Raw genomic sequence first — 14480 nt, forward strand, 5'->3', positions numbered from 1 at the left:
TCTCTGTTTCAAAGCCGAAGAGCCAGCGCTGCCCGAAGACGTCTCCGTGGTCATGTGGATGGCATGACTCAACGCTGAAGGCGCAAGGAACACTGTTCCCTTCCCACCAAAGGTGGTTCCTATTTTTCTACTTGCATTTATTTACGTGCTTTCGAACTGCTAGGTTGGCAGAAGCTGGGACAAGTGACGGGAGCTCACTTCGTTACGTGGAAATAGGGATTCGAGCTGCCAACCTTTTTGATTGACAAGCTCAGCATCTTAGCCACTGAGCCACCGCATCGCTTCTAATGATTTTATGGGCCCCCAAAAACCTGCATGCACAAAACGCACAGACACACAGATGCATGCATGTATAACCTTCTCTAGTAATTGCTTTCGCTCTCCAAAGAGCCAAAAATTATTGTTTCACTTTGACTATAAAAGCTAATGTTGCATACCCAAAGCAAAAAAAAAGAGAAAGAAATGGCGTATATTCAAGGACTGGAGTGGAGAAGATTTATACATTCTGAAGGACGTTTGAGCGCCTGGAGAGAAGCTGGCGCGAGATTAAATAACAATAAGAAAGTATCCCAATTATGAGTCGCCGACGTGGAAGGTGGGAACCAAGGCTAAAAATCAAAGCAGACTTGAAACCTGGAGAGCTGATCGCCCAAATCAAGGAACTCAACATTCTTTGAACCTAGCAAAGAGCAAACTTTGGGCCACCAACATGGCCTCCCATACCTTCTTGCACATTTTCAAACCCCAACAAAATCTCACCAGAGGTAGCCCTTGACTTACGACAGCTTGTTTAGTGACCATGCAACAGAAGTGGGAAAAGCGTCTTACGACCAGTTGTCACCCAACCATGGTAAACCCCCCCCCCCGGGTCACAAGAGCAAAACTCACATGCTTGGCAACTGACTCATATTTACGACAGGTCACAGCGACCCGGGGTTGCGCGATCCCCATTTTCCGACCTTCTGGCAAGCCAAGCTTAGAACTGACTGCCTGACAGGTTTCCAAAAGATGCCCTAATTGATTCATGAGCCTCGAGCCAAGTTTCAAAAGAAAACCAGTCGTTTATTAGGAGCATCATTTTGGCAATACCCTTTTGCAGTCAGATCTAAGCCTCGTTTGAATTATAGCTGAACTTTACCCCTGTTCCTTCCCTCCCCTCAGTCTGTGTCATAAATCACATTTTCCAATGAGGTGCACCCCTCCCAGGCCTGCTGTAGTAATCTGAGATCCGACTCCAGCCGAAGGGATGCGTGGAATGCGTTCCCCTTTCCTCACCATGGCAACTTTATGAGTTGACATCAAAGGAGAAAGCCAGATTCACTTAACAACCGTATTATTGAGTTAATGATTCACTAAACAACTCCGGCGAGAAAAGTCGTAAAATGGGGCAAACCCACTTAACCAATGTTTCACTTAGCAACAGAAAGGTTGGGCTCAATTGCGGTCATAAGTCAAAGACTATCTGCAATAGTTTTACGTGAACATAAATCATTTTTTTCTCCTGCAAAAACTCCAGAGTGGGTTTTATAACTCATCCAACAGTGTGAGTTACAGAGCGCAAGGTCAGCCAATCAACAGGCATAGCAATTAAGTCAGCCAATGAGGGCTGTTTGGCAACTGAGACAGTATTTGCTGTACGAGCAACAAGGAGACAGCAAGGAGCCTGGGCGTGGCTTAGTTCAACTGTTCTGTACTGAAGCTCTGAGTCTGTGCGGAGCTCTTAACTCGTTTGCTGCCCTGAACTGAAACTGAAACTGTTGTCTTCTCAGCCTGTGTGTCAGGCCTGTAGTTATGTTCTTTTTAGGATCTTTGGCCTGCCACACTTTTTATTAATTTCCTATGCTGTTTCATTAGTGTAGTAGTTGGGAGGGGGGAATAGAAAGGAGTAGGAATTGTGGAATGTATTGTTGATATTCTTTTATAGAAGCCAAGGTCATCTTTTGTCTCCGCACCTCGATACCTGACCGGAAGCAGAGGGGTGTAGATGCCAGCGTGGAAGATGATGATTGGAACATGTGATGGATTTATGGGGTGTGGGGATAGATCATGAACTTTCAACTGAGTGGAATTCCAGGAAGAACATTAGAGTTGGAATTCCATAGACGTGCTAACTTGCCTGTATGAATAAATTGGACCTTTAAGGATAACTTTGCCTTGGACAATGATTTAATTCTGCATGGTATTTAGAACGCTAACAGCAACAAGGAGACAGCAAGGAGCCTGGGCGTGGCTTAGTTCAACTGTTCTGTACTGAAGCTCTGAGTCTGTGCGGAGCTCTTAACTCGTCTGCGGCTCTGAACTGAAACTGTTCTCTTCTCAGCCTGTGTTTGCTTGCATTTGCTACCACGTTGGAAGAATCCGCGTGGGTGTTGTATATATGCCTTATGTGTTATTATGTATAGAAGGAAGTTATTGAATCCTGCTGAAGCCGTTACCGGTGTGTGCTTTCTGGATGTGATTGCTGCAACAAACTCTGATGCTCTTGCCCGTGGGATTTTGCCCATGGATATCTTCCACATTGATGGGATTGCCCAATCTTGAAGATGAACCAAAGGATGGATGGAGAAGGTCCATAAACCCCTGCATGCCCCCAAACTGTCTCTTTTACTCTGGACTTCAGTACTCGAATTCCCTTCTGAATTAATCCACTGTAGAAGAACCCAATCACCTTCCTATTTGTATCTGATGCCCTTTACCTTTCTCTTTCTGGAGGACTTCGTCCAACTTTTCGTACACCTTGAGCTCCACTCGCAAAGAGCACAGCAATTTGTCGCTCTCGGACAGCTGGTGATGCTTTCTGGCCAGCTCCATCTGCAACCTGGAACACCCCAAGCAAACTAGTCAGCGAGGGCTTACAATCCCGTATCAGGAAGGTTGACCTGATTGTGGTAGCACTCTCCCTGTTGTCCTGAGACATCTCCTTCAACCTTTCCTCCTGTTGTGGCCCTCCAGCTGAGCTGGCAGCAGATTCAGACAGTGAGGAGGTTGGGGAGGAACATGGGCAAGTCCTGGAGTCTGGGGAAAGCTCTGGTGAGGGCTCTGCATCGGAGGCAGAGAGGGGGCTAGGGCCGTCTGACAGTTATCAGCTGCCGTCGGAGATCAGTGGGGCAGAAGAACAGCTGGAGCCTGTTCCCGATATGCACATGCGCAGAGCTGCCAGAAGAAGGGAACAGCTAAGGAACTAGGGTCAACTTGAGAGTAAACCCACAAGTGGATGATGAATGGGCCCCCCCATAGGGAATAAAAGAGGAGCGACTGGGGAGTGGAGTTTGCAGGAGGCAATTAGTTCAATTCATTAGGGTGAAGATCTGTTCCTGACTTCTTGCCAAGGGATTGCTGCTACAGCGTGGAGTTTGGAAGATATCGGCCTGGCAGCTCTCCAAGCCTGAGAAAGGTCTGTAGTTGTGAAATCTCTTGAAAGACTGTTGGTCGGGACTTTGCTGGAGAGGAATTCACTTTAAAACTAAATAAAAGGGGTTTTATTGGGACAAGGAGTCTGCTTCGTGTTTGTGGAAGCCTAAGTCTACGCAAGTCCACAACGCCAATTGCATCCTAGTTCTCATGCCTGTGTGTAACATTAAAGCCCTTGGGAGAAGAATCTGTCCATGCCCAAATGGGATTCCTTGAGGAACAAGATTGATAGTTTTTGTTTAGCAATACCTGGAAAACAACTCAAAGGTGCGGTTCCAAAAGGCAACTGGGTTTTCTTGTTTTTCTTCCTTGAAAAATTGCACTTCTCAACCAAGAAGCTTCTCCAGTTCTTCTTGGATCCTCATCCAAGAAGCTTCTCCAGTTCTTCTTGGAGTCTCATCCAAGAAGCAGCTCTTCTTGGAATCTCATCCAACAAGCTTCTTCTTGGATCTTCATCCAAGAAGTTTCTCCAGTTCTTCTTGGATCCTCATCCAAGAAGCTTCTCCAGTTCTTCTTGTATCCTCATCCAAGAAGCTTCTCCAGTTCTTCTTGGATCCTCATCCAAGAAGCTTCTCCAGTTCTTCTTGGAGTCTCATCCAAGAAGCAATTCTTCTTGGAATCTCATCCAAAAAGCTTCTTCTTGGATCCTCATCCAAGGAGCTTCTTCAGTTCTTCTTGTATCCTCATCCAAGAAGCTTCTCCAGTTCTTCTTGGATCCTCATCCAACAAGCTTCTTCTTGGATCCTCATCCAACAAGCTTCTTCTTGGATCCTCATCCAACAAGCTTCTTCTTGGATCCTCATCCAACAAGCTTCTTCTTGGATCCTCATCCAACAAGCTTCTTCTTGGATCCTCATCCAACAAGCTTCTTCTTGGATCCTCATCCAACAAGCTTCTTCTTGGATCCTCATCCAACAAGCTTCTTCTTGGATCCTCATCCAACAAGCTTCTTCTTGGATCCTCATCCAACAAGCTTCTTCTTGGATCCTCATCCAACAAGCTCCTTCAGTTCTTCTTGGGTGAGAAGCAAAAGGTTTTCCAAGAAAAAAACTCAAGAAAGTTGCCTTTTGGAACAGCACCTTTGGGGACAACGGATGGATGATGGAGAATCTCCATAGACTTCGGGGAAACAACTGGTTCACCAGCTCTATTCTGCGCCGTATGGTTTTCCCATCCTGAGATTTAAGAATTACCTGGTCAGCTCATTCCTGACGTCGTACATTTCGTGGGTCAGACCCTCGTTTTCGAACTCTCCTTTTTCCACTTGTTCCCGCAGCTTTTCGTTCTCCTTCTTGAGATGCTCGTGGTCCTTCTGAAGACCCTCAACCGCCAGGCGCTTCTCGGTCAAGGACTCTCGCAAGGTTTCGTTTTCTTTCTGCTTCTCTGCAAGTTGAGCCTCAAGTCCTTCTGAAAAAAAACAATAGAAATAGAAATTCTATAAATTGAAAAATCTGAAATAGAAATAGAATTCTTTCTTGGCCAAGTGTGATAGACATACGGTACGTAAGCTCTCCCGTGCTTTCCAAAATGCAAGCAAAATGGCACTATCCTTACAAGGTATAGGCAGTCCTCGACTTACAACAGTGTTGCTAACTTAACAACTGCATGGTTCAACTTAAGAACTGTGGCGGGAATAGCCGTAAAATGGGGTGAAATTCACTTAACAACTGTCTCGATTAGCGACATAAATTTTGGGCTGAATTCCAGATACCGGGGATCATATTATCATATTCGGTGGACATGAGTAGAAGCTAAAAAATATTGGATAAAAATCCGTATGTGGTTGGAGAAGATGATACAACAACATATTGACTTCAAACCAGATTTACTCTTCTTTGGGATCTTACCAGAAATTTATAGCAAAGAACAGGTACATTTGATTAAACATGTAATAACTTCAGTTAGAATTGTATTTGCACCAAAGTGAAAAAGTGAAGATATCCCTATGGATGAGAACGTGATTTAAGAAAATATTAGAATGCAGAATAGATTAACACTTGCAATTAAAGAAAACGAAGAATCTGACTATTACAGTAGATGGGAGTTATTTTATCAATGGTTAGCGAATAAATATGAAAATTAGAAATAGAAGCAGAGGAGTGAAATAGGGAAGTTGCATTAATAAAGACAAATAAGTAAAGAGGGGGATTGTTATAATAGTATATTATGTATTAGTATTAACTTAAGAATAGATAAAGTAATGAATATGGCTGTAAGTTTAATTGTTATTGCATAAAATATTTGTACCCAGAGGACACACTGTTTAACATTGATGGTATGTTTGCTCTAAAATAAAAAACTTTAAATGTGGTCATAAGTCAGAGGACTAACCTATACTGTTCTGGGAATCGGGAATTTGTTTTTAAATACGAGACATAAAACTCTACCTTCCCTGCAGCAAACAAACAAGAAACCGATCTGTCATTTAAGAGTTTTAACGTTTCCAATTTTCTTTGGTGGTGCAGCTAAAAAAAGACAACTTGCATAAAGGGATAAAAATGTAACCCTTGAAACAGCTCAGAGGGCGATGAGCACAAAAGAAAAAAAAGAGGTTTATTTCTCCCTTATACCACAGATTCAGCCTCGGGTTTGCAAGAGCCGATCGTGAATTTGCTCCAGTTTTATGTGTGCAAAACGTTGCAAAACGTGAAAAGCCAATGAAGGCGGGCATTTTCTTCTATAGGGTGTGTCGTTTTGTCAATCCTGTCCTCGCTCCGATTCCAAACAGACACTGATAAAGCACCTTGTCCCAAAGGTGCTTTTTCCGAAAGCAAAACCTGAGAAGCGAAACCTCTTCAAGGAAAAACAAAGTCCAGTGGCCTTCTGAAGAACTGAAGAGCTTCTTGGATGAGAAGTGAAACCTCTTCAAGGAAAAACAAAGTCCAGTTGCCTTCTGAAGAACTGAAGAAGCTTCTTGGATGAGAAATGAAACCTCTTCCAGGTAAAACAAAGGTCCAGTGGCCTTCTGAAGAACTGAAGAAGCTTCTTGGATGAGAAATGAAACCTCTTCAAGGAAAAACAAAGTCCAGTGGCCTTCTGGAGAACTGAAGGAGCTTCTTGGATGAGAAGCGAAACCTCTTCAAGGAAAAACAAAGTCCAGTGGCCTTCTGAAGAACTGAAGGAGCTTCTTGGATGAGAAACAAAACCACTTTGAGAAAAAACAAAATCCAGTTGCCTTCTAAAGAACTGAAGGAGCTTCTCGGATGAGAAGCGAAACCTCTTCAAGGAAAAATAAAGTCCAGTGGCCTTTTGAAATAGTACCTTTGGGACAACCATGATCTGGACCACCGAGAATCTCCACAGATAAAATGCATCTTCTTTAGAAGACAAGGTGAAAAATGGAAGGAAAGCACCTTTAGCGCTTTCCAATTTAAAATTTTCACGTCTGTCCCTTTCCCCCGGTTATCTCACCTCTAGATCCTTTCTCCAGCATGCCATTCAGCGTCTGGTTCTGCTTCCTCAGGAAATGAATTTCAGATGTCAGGGAATTCAGCTGCTCTGAGGCACGGATACTAGCACTGGTTCCGTCTATAAATATATATATATATTTATTTATTTATTTTACCGTGCTTCTAGACCGCCCCCTCTCCCAAAAGGGACTCGGGACGGTGTACAGTCCATGCAAAATATATCAAAATACAATAAAAAGATTTAGGAGTCATTTTTGGGTCAGTAAAGATTAGACACCCCCCCCCCCCCAAGAACAAGAAACTATCTCTCCTATCCCCTTCTCTCACTCGGGCTTACACCACAGGACCCTCTCCTATCTTATCCCCTTCTCTCCCTCAGACTCGCCCCATTGATCCTCTCCTCTCCCCTAATCTCCCTCAGGCTTGCCCCACAGAAGCCTCTCCTCTCCCTCAGCCTTACACCACAGGACCCTCTCCTATCTTATCCCCTTCTCTCCCTCAGGCTCACCCCATTGATCCTCTCCTCTCCCCCAGGCTAGTCCCACCAAGGCCTCTCCTATCCCCTTCTCTCCCTCAGGCTGGCCCCACTGATCCTCTCCTCTCCCCTTCTTTCCCTCATGCTTGCCCCACAGAGGCCTCTCCTATCCTTCTCTCACTCAGGCTTACACCACAGGACCCTCTCCTATCTTATCCCCTTCTCTCCCTCAGACTCGCCCCATTGATCCTCTCCTCTCCCCCAGGCTAGCCCCACAGAGGCCTCTCCTCTCCCCTTCTCTCCCTCAGGCTGGCCCCATTGATCCTCTCCTCTCCCCTTCCCTCCCTCAGGCTTGCCCCACAGAGGCCTCTCCTATCTCATCCCCTTCTCTCCCTCAGGCTGGTCCCATTGATCCTCTCCCATCCCCTTCTCTCCCTCTAGCTTACCCCACAGAGGCATCTCCTATCCTACCCACTTCTCTCCCTTTCAGGTGCAGAATGTCTAAACTCCCAGCCCACAGGCCAGAGGAGTCACGCGCTGGCCACGCCCATGTCCAAGTGGCAGTTGGAACAGAGTTCTTTTTGGGTGGGGAGGGGGAGTAGAACATCTAACTGCTTAGCGTCAGAGCGTGTTAATAAAAATAACATCAGAAATACTAATTACCCCGATGGTCCTTTTGAAAAATCCTTTCTTAGCGAGCACCTAGAAGCCAAGAGGAACATACGTTCCAAATTTCAAGTTTGTAGGCTTTACGGTTCTGGAGATTTCGTGATGATGCGTGAGTGGTATTTCCCTTTCATACATACATACATACACACATACATACATACATACATACATTCTGAAGGTTATCCTGGGTACAGGGCAAAATGGAATCCAGCTGGACTTGCAGGAAGTCATCCTAAACAAACTTTGGAACTTGGGTTAATATCAGCCAAGCTGTCAATTATCCTTTGCTGATAATGGTAGTGGGGGGAAACGAGGCTATTCAGCTTAAGCCTGGGCTACCAGCCAGAGACTGTAAAAACAGACAGCTTGGCAGTCATTTTCAACACCCCAGTCAAATTGCCACAGGTTTGGGTGGGGTGTGTGTGTCTGTGTGTGTGCGTGTGTGTGATATTTTTAGGGGGGTGGGATGTTAGGGCTGGCTGGCGTTAATCTCTCCTCCTGATTGAGGATTCCAGCTGCTTCAACAGATGCCGGTCGATCAGTTTGGCAGGGAAAGGATGCTGGCGTGGGGCTATTTTTTTGCAAGTTGACAATGGCAGGGCTGTTTTACAAAGCAAACCGGAGTTGTTTTAGAGGGGAGCTGCCCCAGGCACAACCGCAAACAGAGAGATGGGCCACCGGTGTTGTGGTTAGTACAGGAATGCAAATATATATACACACATACCCTGTTTTCCCAAAATTAATACCTAACCAGAAAATAAACCCTAGCATGATTTTTCAGGTTGCTCGTAATATAAGCCCTACCCCCCCCAAATAAGCCCCAGTTAGGATTGTCAGGCAGACGGATGCATTTAGTGCCATTTATTTCCTCCAAAATAAGACCTAACCAGAAAATACCGCATTTTTTGGAGTATAAGACGCACTGTAGTATAAGACGCACTCAGGTTTTGAAGAGGCAAATAGAAGAAAAAAGTTTTTGCACTCTGCAAACCTCCCAAAAATGGACGGTTTTTCGCGAAAAGGGGGCCGTTTTTTTTTTCCAAAAAAAAAAAAAAGGCACGAATAGCCCTTAGGGGTTAGACCAAGGATGATCATACATTGCCCTGAGGATGTTTCCAAATCTGGGGTCCTCTGGATGACTTGTACAGAGTAGTGGGCATCACCAAAAATGTAAAATTGGTACCTGTGAGCAGCCCCCTGCCACCAGAAGAGAGATCGTGGGTCTCTGAAGTAATGCAAAGCATCTTACCTTGGCCTGGGACAGAAGCTGAGACCTGTTGCTCCAGATGCTTCCTCAGACGGTCGTTGGTTTTTATGGAATCTTCTAGCCGTTGTCTCAGCAAGCGTATTTCCTGGAGGTGTTCCATCAACAGCTCTGAGGAAATTCCAGAGATTGGCTGAATCAGCTTAGGTTGGGAGGTAGCAGTGAAGCACAGTCAGCTAAGCATGCTGTAAATCTTCTGCGGTCAGTGATGGTCCTCCAGTTATTGGGAGGAAATACCGCCATCACCCCCCAGGCCATGTGGGACACCCCTGATGTCCCTTAACTACGTCGTGCGGAGGACTGACTTCATCCTGACCACCTAAAAAACCTTCTGCTCAAGCAATTCTATTCTTTGATGCCACCTGCCTTCAGAAGGAGGACAACGGCTTAAAAACTAATGAAGATGGACAGCAGGAGTTTGGTCTGACCTAGGCTTCCCCAGCAGCATGAAGATGAGTCCTTGTTCCGATAAACTCCCTTTTATTTAATTGACTGTGAATTCCTCTCCAGCAAAGTCTTTTCTCTCCCACAGTCCTTCAAGATAATTCACAATTACCAACTTTGATCAGGCTTGGAGAGTGGCCAGGCCGATATCTTTCAGATGCTGCCATACTTGGTGAGAATGCAGGAATGAACTAATTGCCTCCTGCAAACTCCACTCCCCTTTTGCTCCTCTTTTATTTCCTCTGGGAGGAGCCATTCATTGTCCACCTCTGGCCTTACTCTCAAATCGATCCTTGTTCTTTAGCTGTTCCCTTCGTCTGGCAGCTCTGCGCATGCGCACACTGGGAACAGGCTCCAGCTGTTCTTCTGCCTCACTGATATCTGACTCTGAAGGCAGCTGATAACTGTCAGACGACCTTGACCCCCTCTCTGCCTCCAACACAGAGCCCTCATCAGAGCCTTCCCCAGACTCCAGGACTGGCCCATCTTCCTCCCCAACCTCCTCACTGTCCGAATCTGCTGCCAGCTCCACTGGCTGGCCACAATAGAAATGGAGGCAAGGAAGAAAACTGATTTTTGCTGGACTGCAGCTATCTAGAAAACTAGTTAGTAAATTTAAAAAAATGTAGCCACTTAGTGTCTTTGGATTGAAGTGGCATATAAAAGAAAGAGAATAAAACTGGATTAAAAGACAGAGCAAGAAGAATGTAGGAAGGGTGGCAGGCAGTTGAAGCAATCAGTATTAGATGATATTAAAATTCCTCCACAGAGGAAACTTAACAGAACAGAGATGGCTATTGGGTTAACTCAATCCCGGCTGCCCCAAGCAAGGGGGGGGGGGGAGAGAGCCAAAGGGGGCATTGTGACATTAGGTAATACATCCTTGCAATTTAAATGTGTTCCACTGCCACCTTTCCAGCCACGGGTTGTAAGTACATTACTCTTATTTAAACAGGTGGAGTTTTTGCTTTTTTAATATCTACATTCCTCCACTTAATAAGAATAATGTGATTAACAAGATTTGGGACAGCATGGAAGATTTTATTCTTGGCTGTTCAGCCAAATTCCCCAAAGCTGCAATAGTTATAGGTGGGGCGGGGGGGGGGGACTTAAACGCTAGAATGGGACCAAATGATCAAGCATTATTGAATCATTTTAAGATTCAACTATGATGATAACAGAAGAGAGTTAGTTTCCCAGCTTCGCTACTTAACTCACTATTGAATTAAGGGGTACCGCTCAAAAATATCATCTAAATTAAAACACTGGTGGGCACAACTGTATAGGAAAAAGCCATTTTTTTCTCCACTTTCTCTCCTCGGTAACTAAAACAGATCGGCGCAGACCATAATACCCCAATTAAACTCGTGAATTCCATCTCTTCGGACTCCTTTCTGCACAGACAGACACACCTTCCTTCACCTCCTTTCTCCTCCCATCTTCCCCCGCTCATCTCCGTTTCAAAGCTGAAGAGCCAGTGCTGTCCGAAGACCTCTCCGTGGTCATGTGGCTGGCATGACTCAACGCTGACGGCGCACGGAACACTGTTCCCTTCCCACCAAAGGTGGTCCTTATTTTTCTACTTGCATTTTTAACGTGCTTTTGAACTGCTAGGTTGGCAGAAGCTGGGGCAAGTCACGGGAGCTCACTCCGTTACGCGGTGTTAGGGATTCGAACCCCCGAACTGCCGACCTTTCTGATCGACAAGCTCAGTGTCTTAGTCACTGAGTCACCCTTTAGACCCACCCTAGACCCCCCCAAAAAATATCGGTCTCCAATTCCTAGTGATCCCCAAGACCCAAGCAGGCCGGAGAAGTCAAGAAAGCCCATGTTATCTAAAGATGCTCATCCCATTTCGGGCACGTCGCTTTGCAATATCCTCTGCTTTCCCTCTGACCCCCGCATGGAAGGGTCATCCCGCCAAAGGGGCCGTGCATTTGAGCCGCGCGCCGCCGAAAACGAAGCCCCAAGGACGTTGGTTCTTCCGATACCTTTGAGGGTGCAATGCGTGGAACAACCGATCGTTCCCCACCTGCTGTAGATTTCTGCTTTGCTCCGATAGCATTCACAAGCCTACCCCAGCTTGTTCTGCTCACCCAGCCCAAAATCCTCCAAACTCCCGCAGCCGCCACCAATGTTTTTCGGCGCTGCCCGGTTGTCACCTGAGCCTCCAGATTCCTACCTGAAGGCAACAAGGTGTGCATTTCTAGGTCAGTGCTCCATCAATTATGCAACGTAGGAAACCAGACACTGGTTTCTCTGCAGTTGGAAAGCCTAGCATTTCATCGATGCCAGCTGATTATTGGGTTAGCAGTTTATGGGCATTTCTTTTCTCTCTTTCTTTTTTTTTAAGAGCAGTTGTTTGTGATAAAGAAATCCACAAATCACAAGATTGAAACCACTGGTACAATCGTTAGCGTCTCTCGGAGGCTTCAAGAGGCAAAGCAGAGCCGGGAAAGAGTTCGGAGGCCAGGCGAGGACATCAGAAGGTCGACTCAACATTCCGTCCTTCCGAGGTGGGTAAAATGAGGACCCCAGATTGTTGGGGGGCAAGAGGCTGACTCTGTAAACCGCTTAGAGAGGGCTGTAAAAGCACTGTAAAGCGGTAGATAAGTCTAAGGGCTATTGCTATCTGTCTGTCCGTCTGTCTCTCTTTCTTTCTCTCTTTCTTACACACACACACATCTATCTATCAGCTGTGGTTAGAATGCAGTGTTGCAGGCTAATTCTGCCCGCTGCCAGCAGTTCGATTCTGACCAGCTCACGGTTCACTCAGCCTTCCGTCCTTCCGAGGTGGGTAAAATGAGGACCCAGATTGTTGGGGGAAAGAGGCTGTCTCTATAAACTGCTTAGAGAGGGCTGTAAAGCACTGTGAAGCAGTATATAAGTCTGCTAATGCTTTGCCTTTCCTTCCTTCCCTCCTTCCTTTCTTTTCTTCCTTCCCAGTGATTAGAATGCAGAATTGCAAACTAACTATGCCCACGGCCAGCAACTCGATCCTGATCGAATGGAAGGTTAACTCAGCCTCCCATCCTTCCGAGGTGGATAAAAGGAGGACCCAGATTGTTGGGGGCAAGAGGCTGACTCTGTAAACTGCTTAGAGAGGGCTGTAAGAGCACTGTGAAGTGGTATATAAGTCTAGGTGCTATTGCTATTGCAGTCTGACTCTGCCCACTGCTAGGAGTTTGGTCCTGACCAGCTCAAGGTTGACTCAGCCTCCCATCCTTCCGAGGTGGGTAAAAGGAGGACCCAGATTGTTGGGGTCAAGAGGCTGACTCTGTAAACTGCTTAGAGAGGGCTATAAAGTACTGTGAAGCAGGATATAAGTGCTATTGCTATCGGGAAGGAAGGAAGGAAGGAAGGAAGGAAGGAAGGAAGGAAGGAAGGAAGGAAGGAAGGAAGGAAGGAAGGATCGACTGTGGTGTCACAGTGGATGGAATGCCGTACTGCAGCCTAATTCTGCTCACTGCCAGGAGTTCGATCCTGACCAGCTCAAGGTTGACTAAGCCTCCCATCCTTCCGAGGTGGGTAAAATGAGGACCCCAGGTGGTTGGGGGCAAGAGGCTGACTCTGTAAACCACTTAGAGACGGCTCTGAAGCGGTATATAAGTCTGTGCTATTGTTATCACTTCAAGAGCCAAAGCAAAGCCGAAGCAGCCTTTGGAGGCCATGTAAGAACTTAAGAAGATCAAGTCAAGGATCTGATTCACCAATCACTCTGCATCCCTGAATGCCCAATCAGAAGCATCCATAAATTCATAAATCTGCCCTGGGAGTGGTCATCTCACCCAGTAGATGATATTAGTAGCACTTTGCCTGAAGCTGGAAGAGATATCATAGAGACATCAAGACTCGGTATGGTCAACAAAGCCAATCCTCCATGAATGCATTGGGTCTTTTTTGAAAACGTCTTACGTCTTGTGTTTGGAGACACCTTTTGGACAACTTTGACCAGGATGACTCTCCACAGACATTTAGCTATGCGATTTGGGATGAAGACCCTTGGAATGGGGTGGGAGGAGGAATGGATTTCCAGAGGGGAAAAATTGCAGACTGCAGGAACCATTTTCACCACTCAGGTGACCCTGAGGACACAGAGAATCCTCCAAGTGGCCTCAACGACCCTCTAAAACAGTGTTTCTCAAGCTTGGCGACTTTAAGTCCTGTGGACTTCAACTCCCAGAATCCCCCAGCCAGCATAGCTGGCTGGGGAATTCTGGGAGTTGAAGTCCACAGGACTTAAAGTCGCCAAGTTTGAGAAACACTGCTCTAAAAGGATGCAAACGACCAGCTGCAAGGAATATCTGCAAGGGATATCAATCCTTTGACTCCCCACCCTCATTCAGTCAGAAATGAAGAAGCTTCTTGAATGAGAAGCGACACCTCTTCAAAAGAAAAGAAAAAAAACAAGGAAGTCCAGCTGCCTCCTGCAAAAAATAAATACCTTTGGGACAACCAGGACCTTCGATCACTGAAAATCTCTACAAGTTTGAAGGCAGAAAGTTTTACTGGCTGGCTTGAGCAGGGGGTAGACTAGAAGACCTCCAAGGCCTCTTCCTGACTCTCTTATTCGGTTATTCTGATTTGGCAGGGATTTGTCATATCTGCAGCCTTCCTGACAGAGCAACGTTTACCTGGTGGAAACTTGCTCGGGGTGGCAGTTGGTTTTTCCTTTCCGTTCTCCGCTTCCTCTTCTGGAGAAGGCAGGTGTTGGGATATCTCAAAGTCAGACAAGCTACAGGGAAAGAAAATGGGGAAGGTTTAAATGAAGGTAGTCCTCGCCTTCACGACCACAGCTTAGCCCAAC

General features: G+C 46.0%; 1 protein-coding gene across 1 annotated transcript in view; it reads right to left on the reverse strand.

The window, feature by feature from the left end:
* Window positions 1-14480, reverse strand: part of CDK5RAP2 (CDK5 regulatory subunit associated protein 2) — a 70827-nt gene that overhangs the window by 13002 nt on the left and 43345 nt on the right. The window contains 5 exon segments of the mRNA XM_081967683.1: window positions 2697-2818; window positions 4605-4818; window positions 6823-6939; window positions 9215-9340; window positions 14308-14408. Of these exon segments, the coding sequence (XP_081823809.1) occupies window positions 2697-2818; window positions 4605-4818; window positions 6823-6939; window positions 9215-9340; window positions 14308-14408 (680 nt within the window).

This window comes from Natrix helvetica, assembly GCF_964273705.1.
Source record: "Natrix helvetica genome assembly, chromosome: 15".
Taxonomy (NCBI): Eukaryota; Metazoa; Chordata; class Lepidosauria; order Squamata; family Natricidae; genus Natrix; species Natrix helvetica.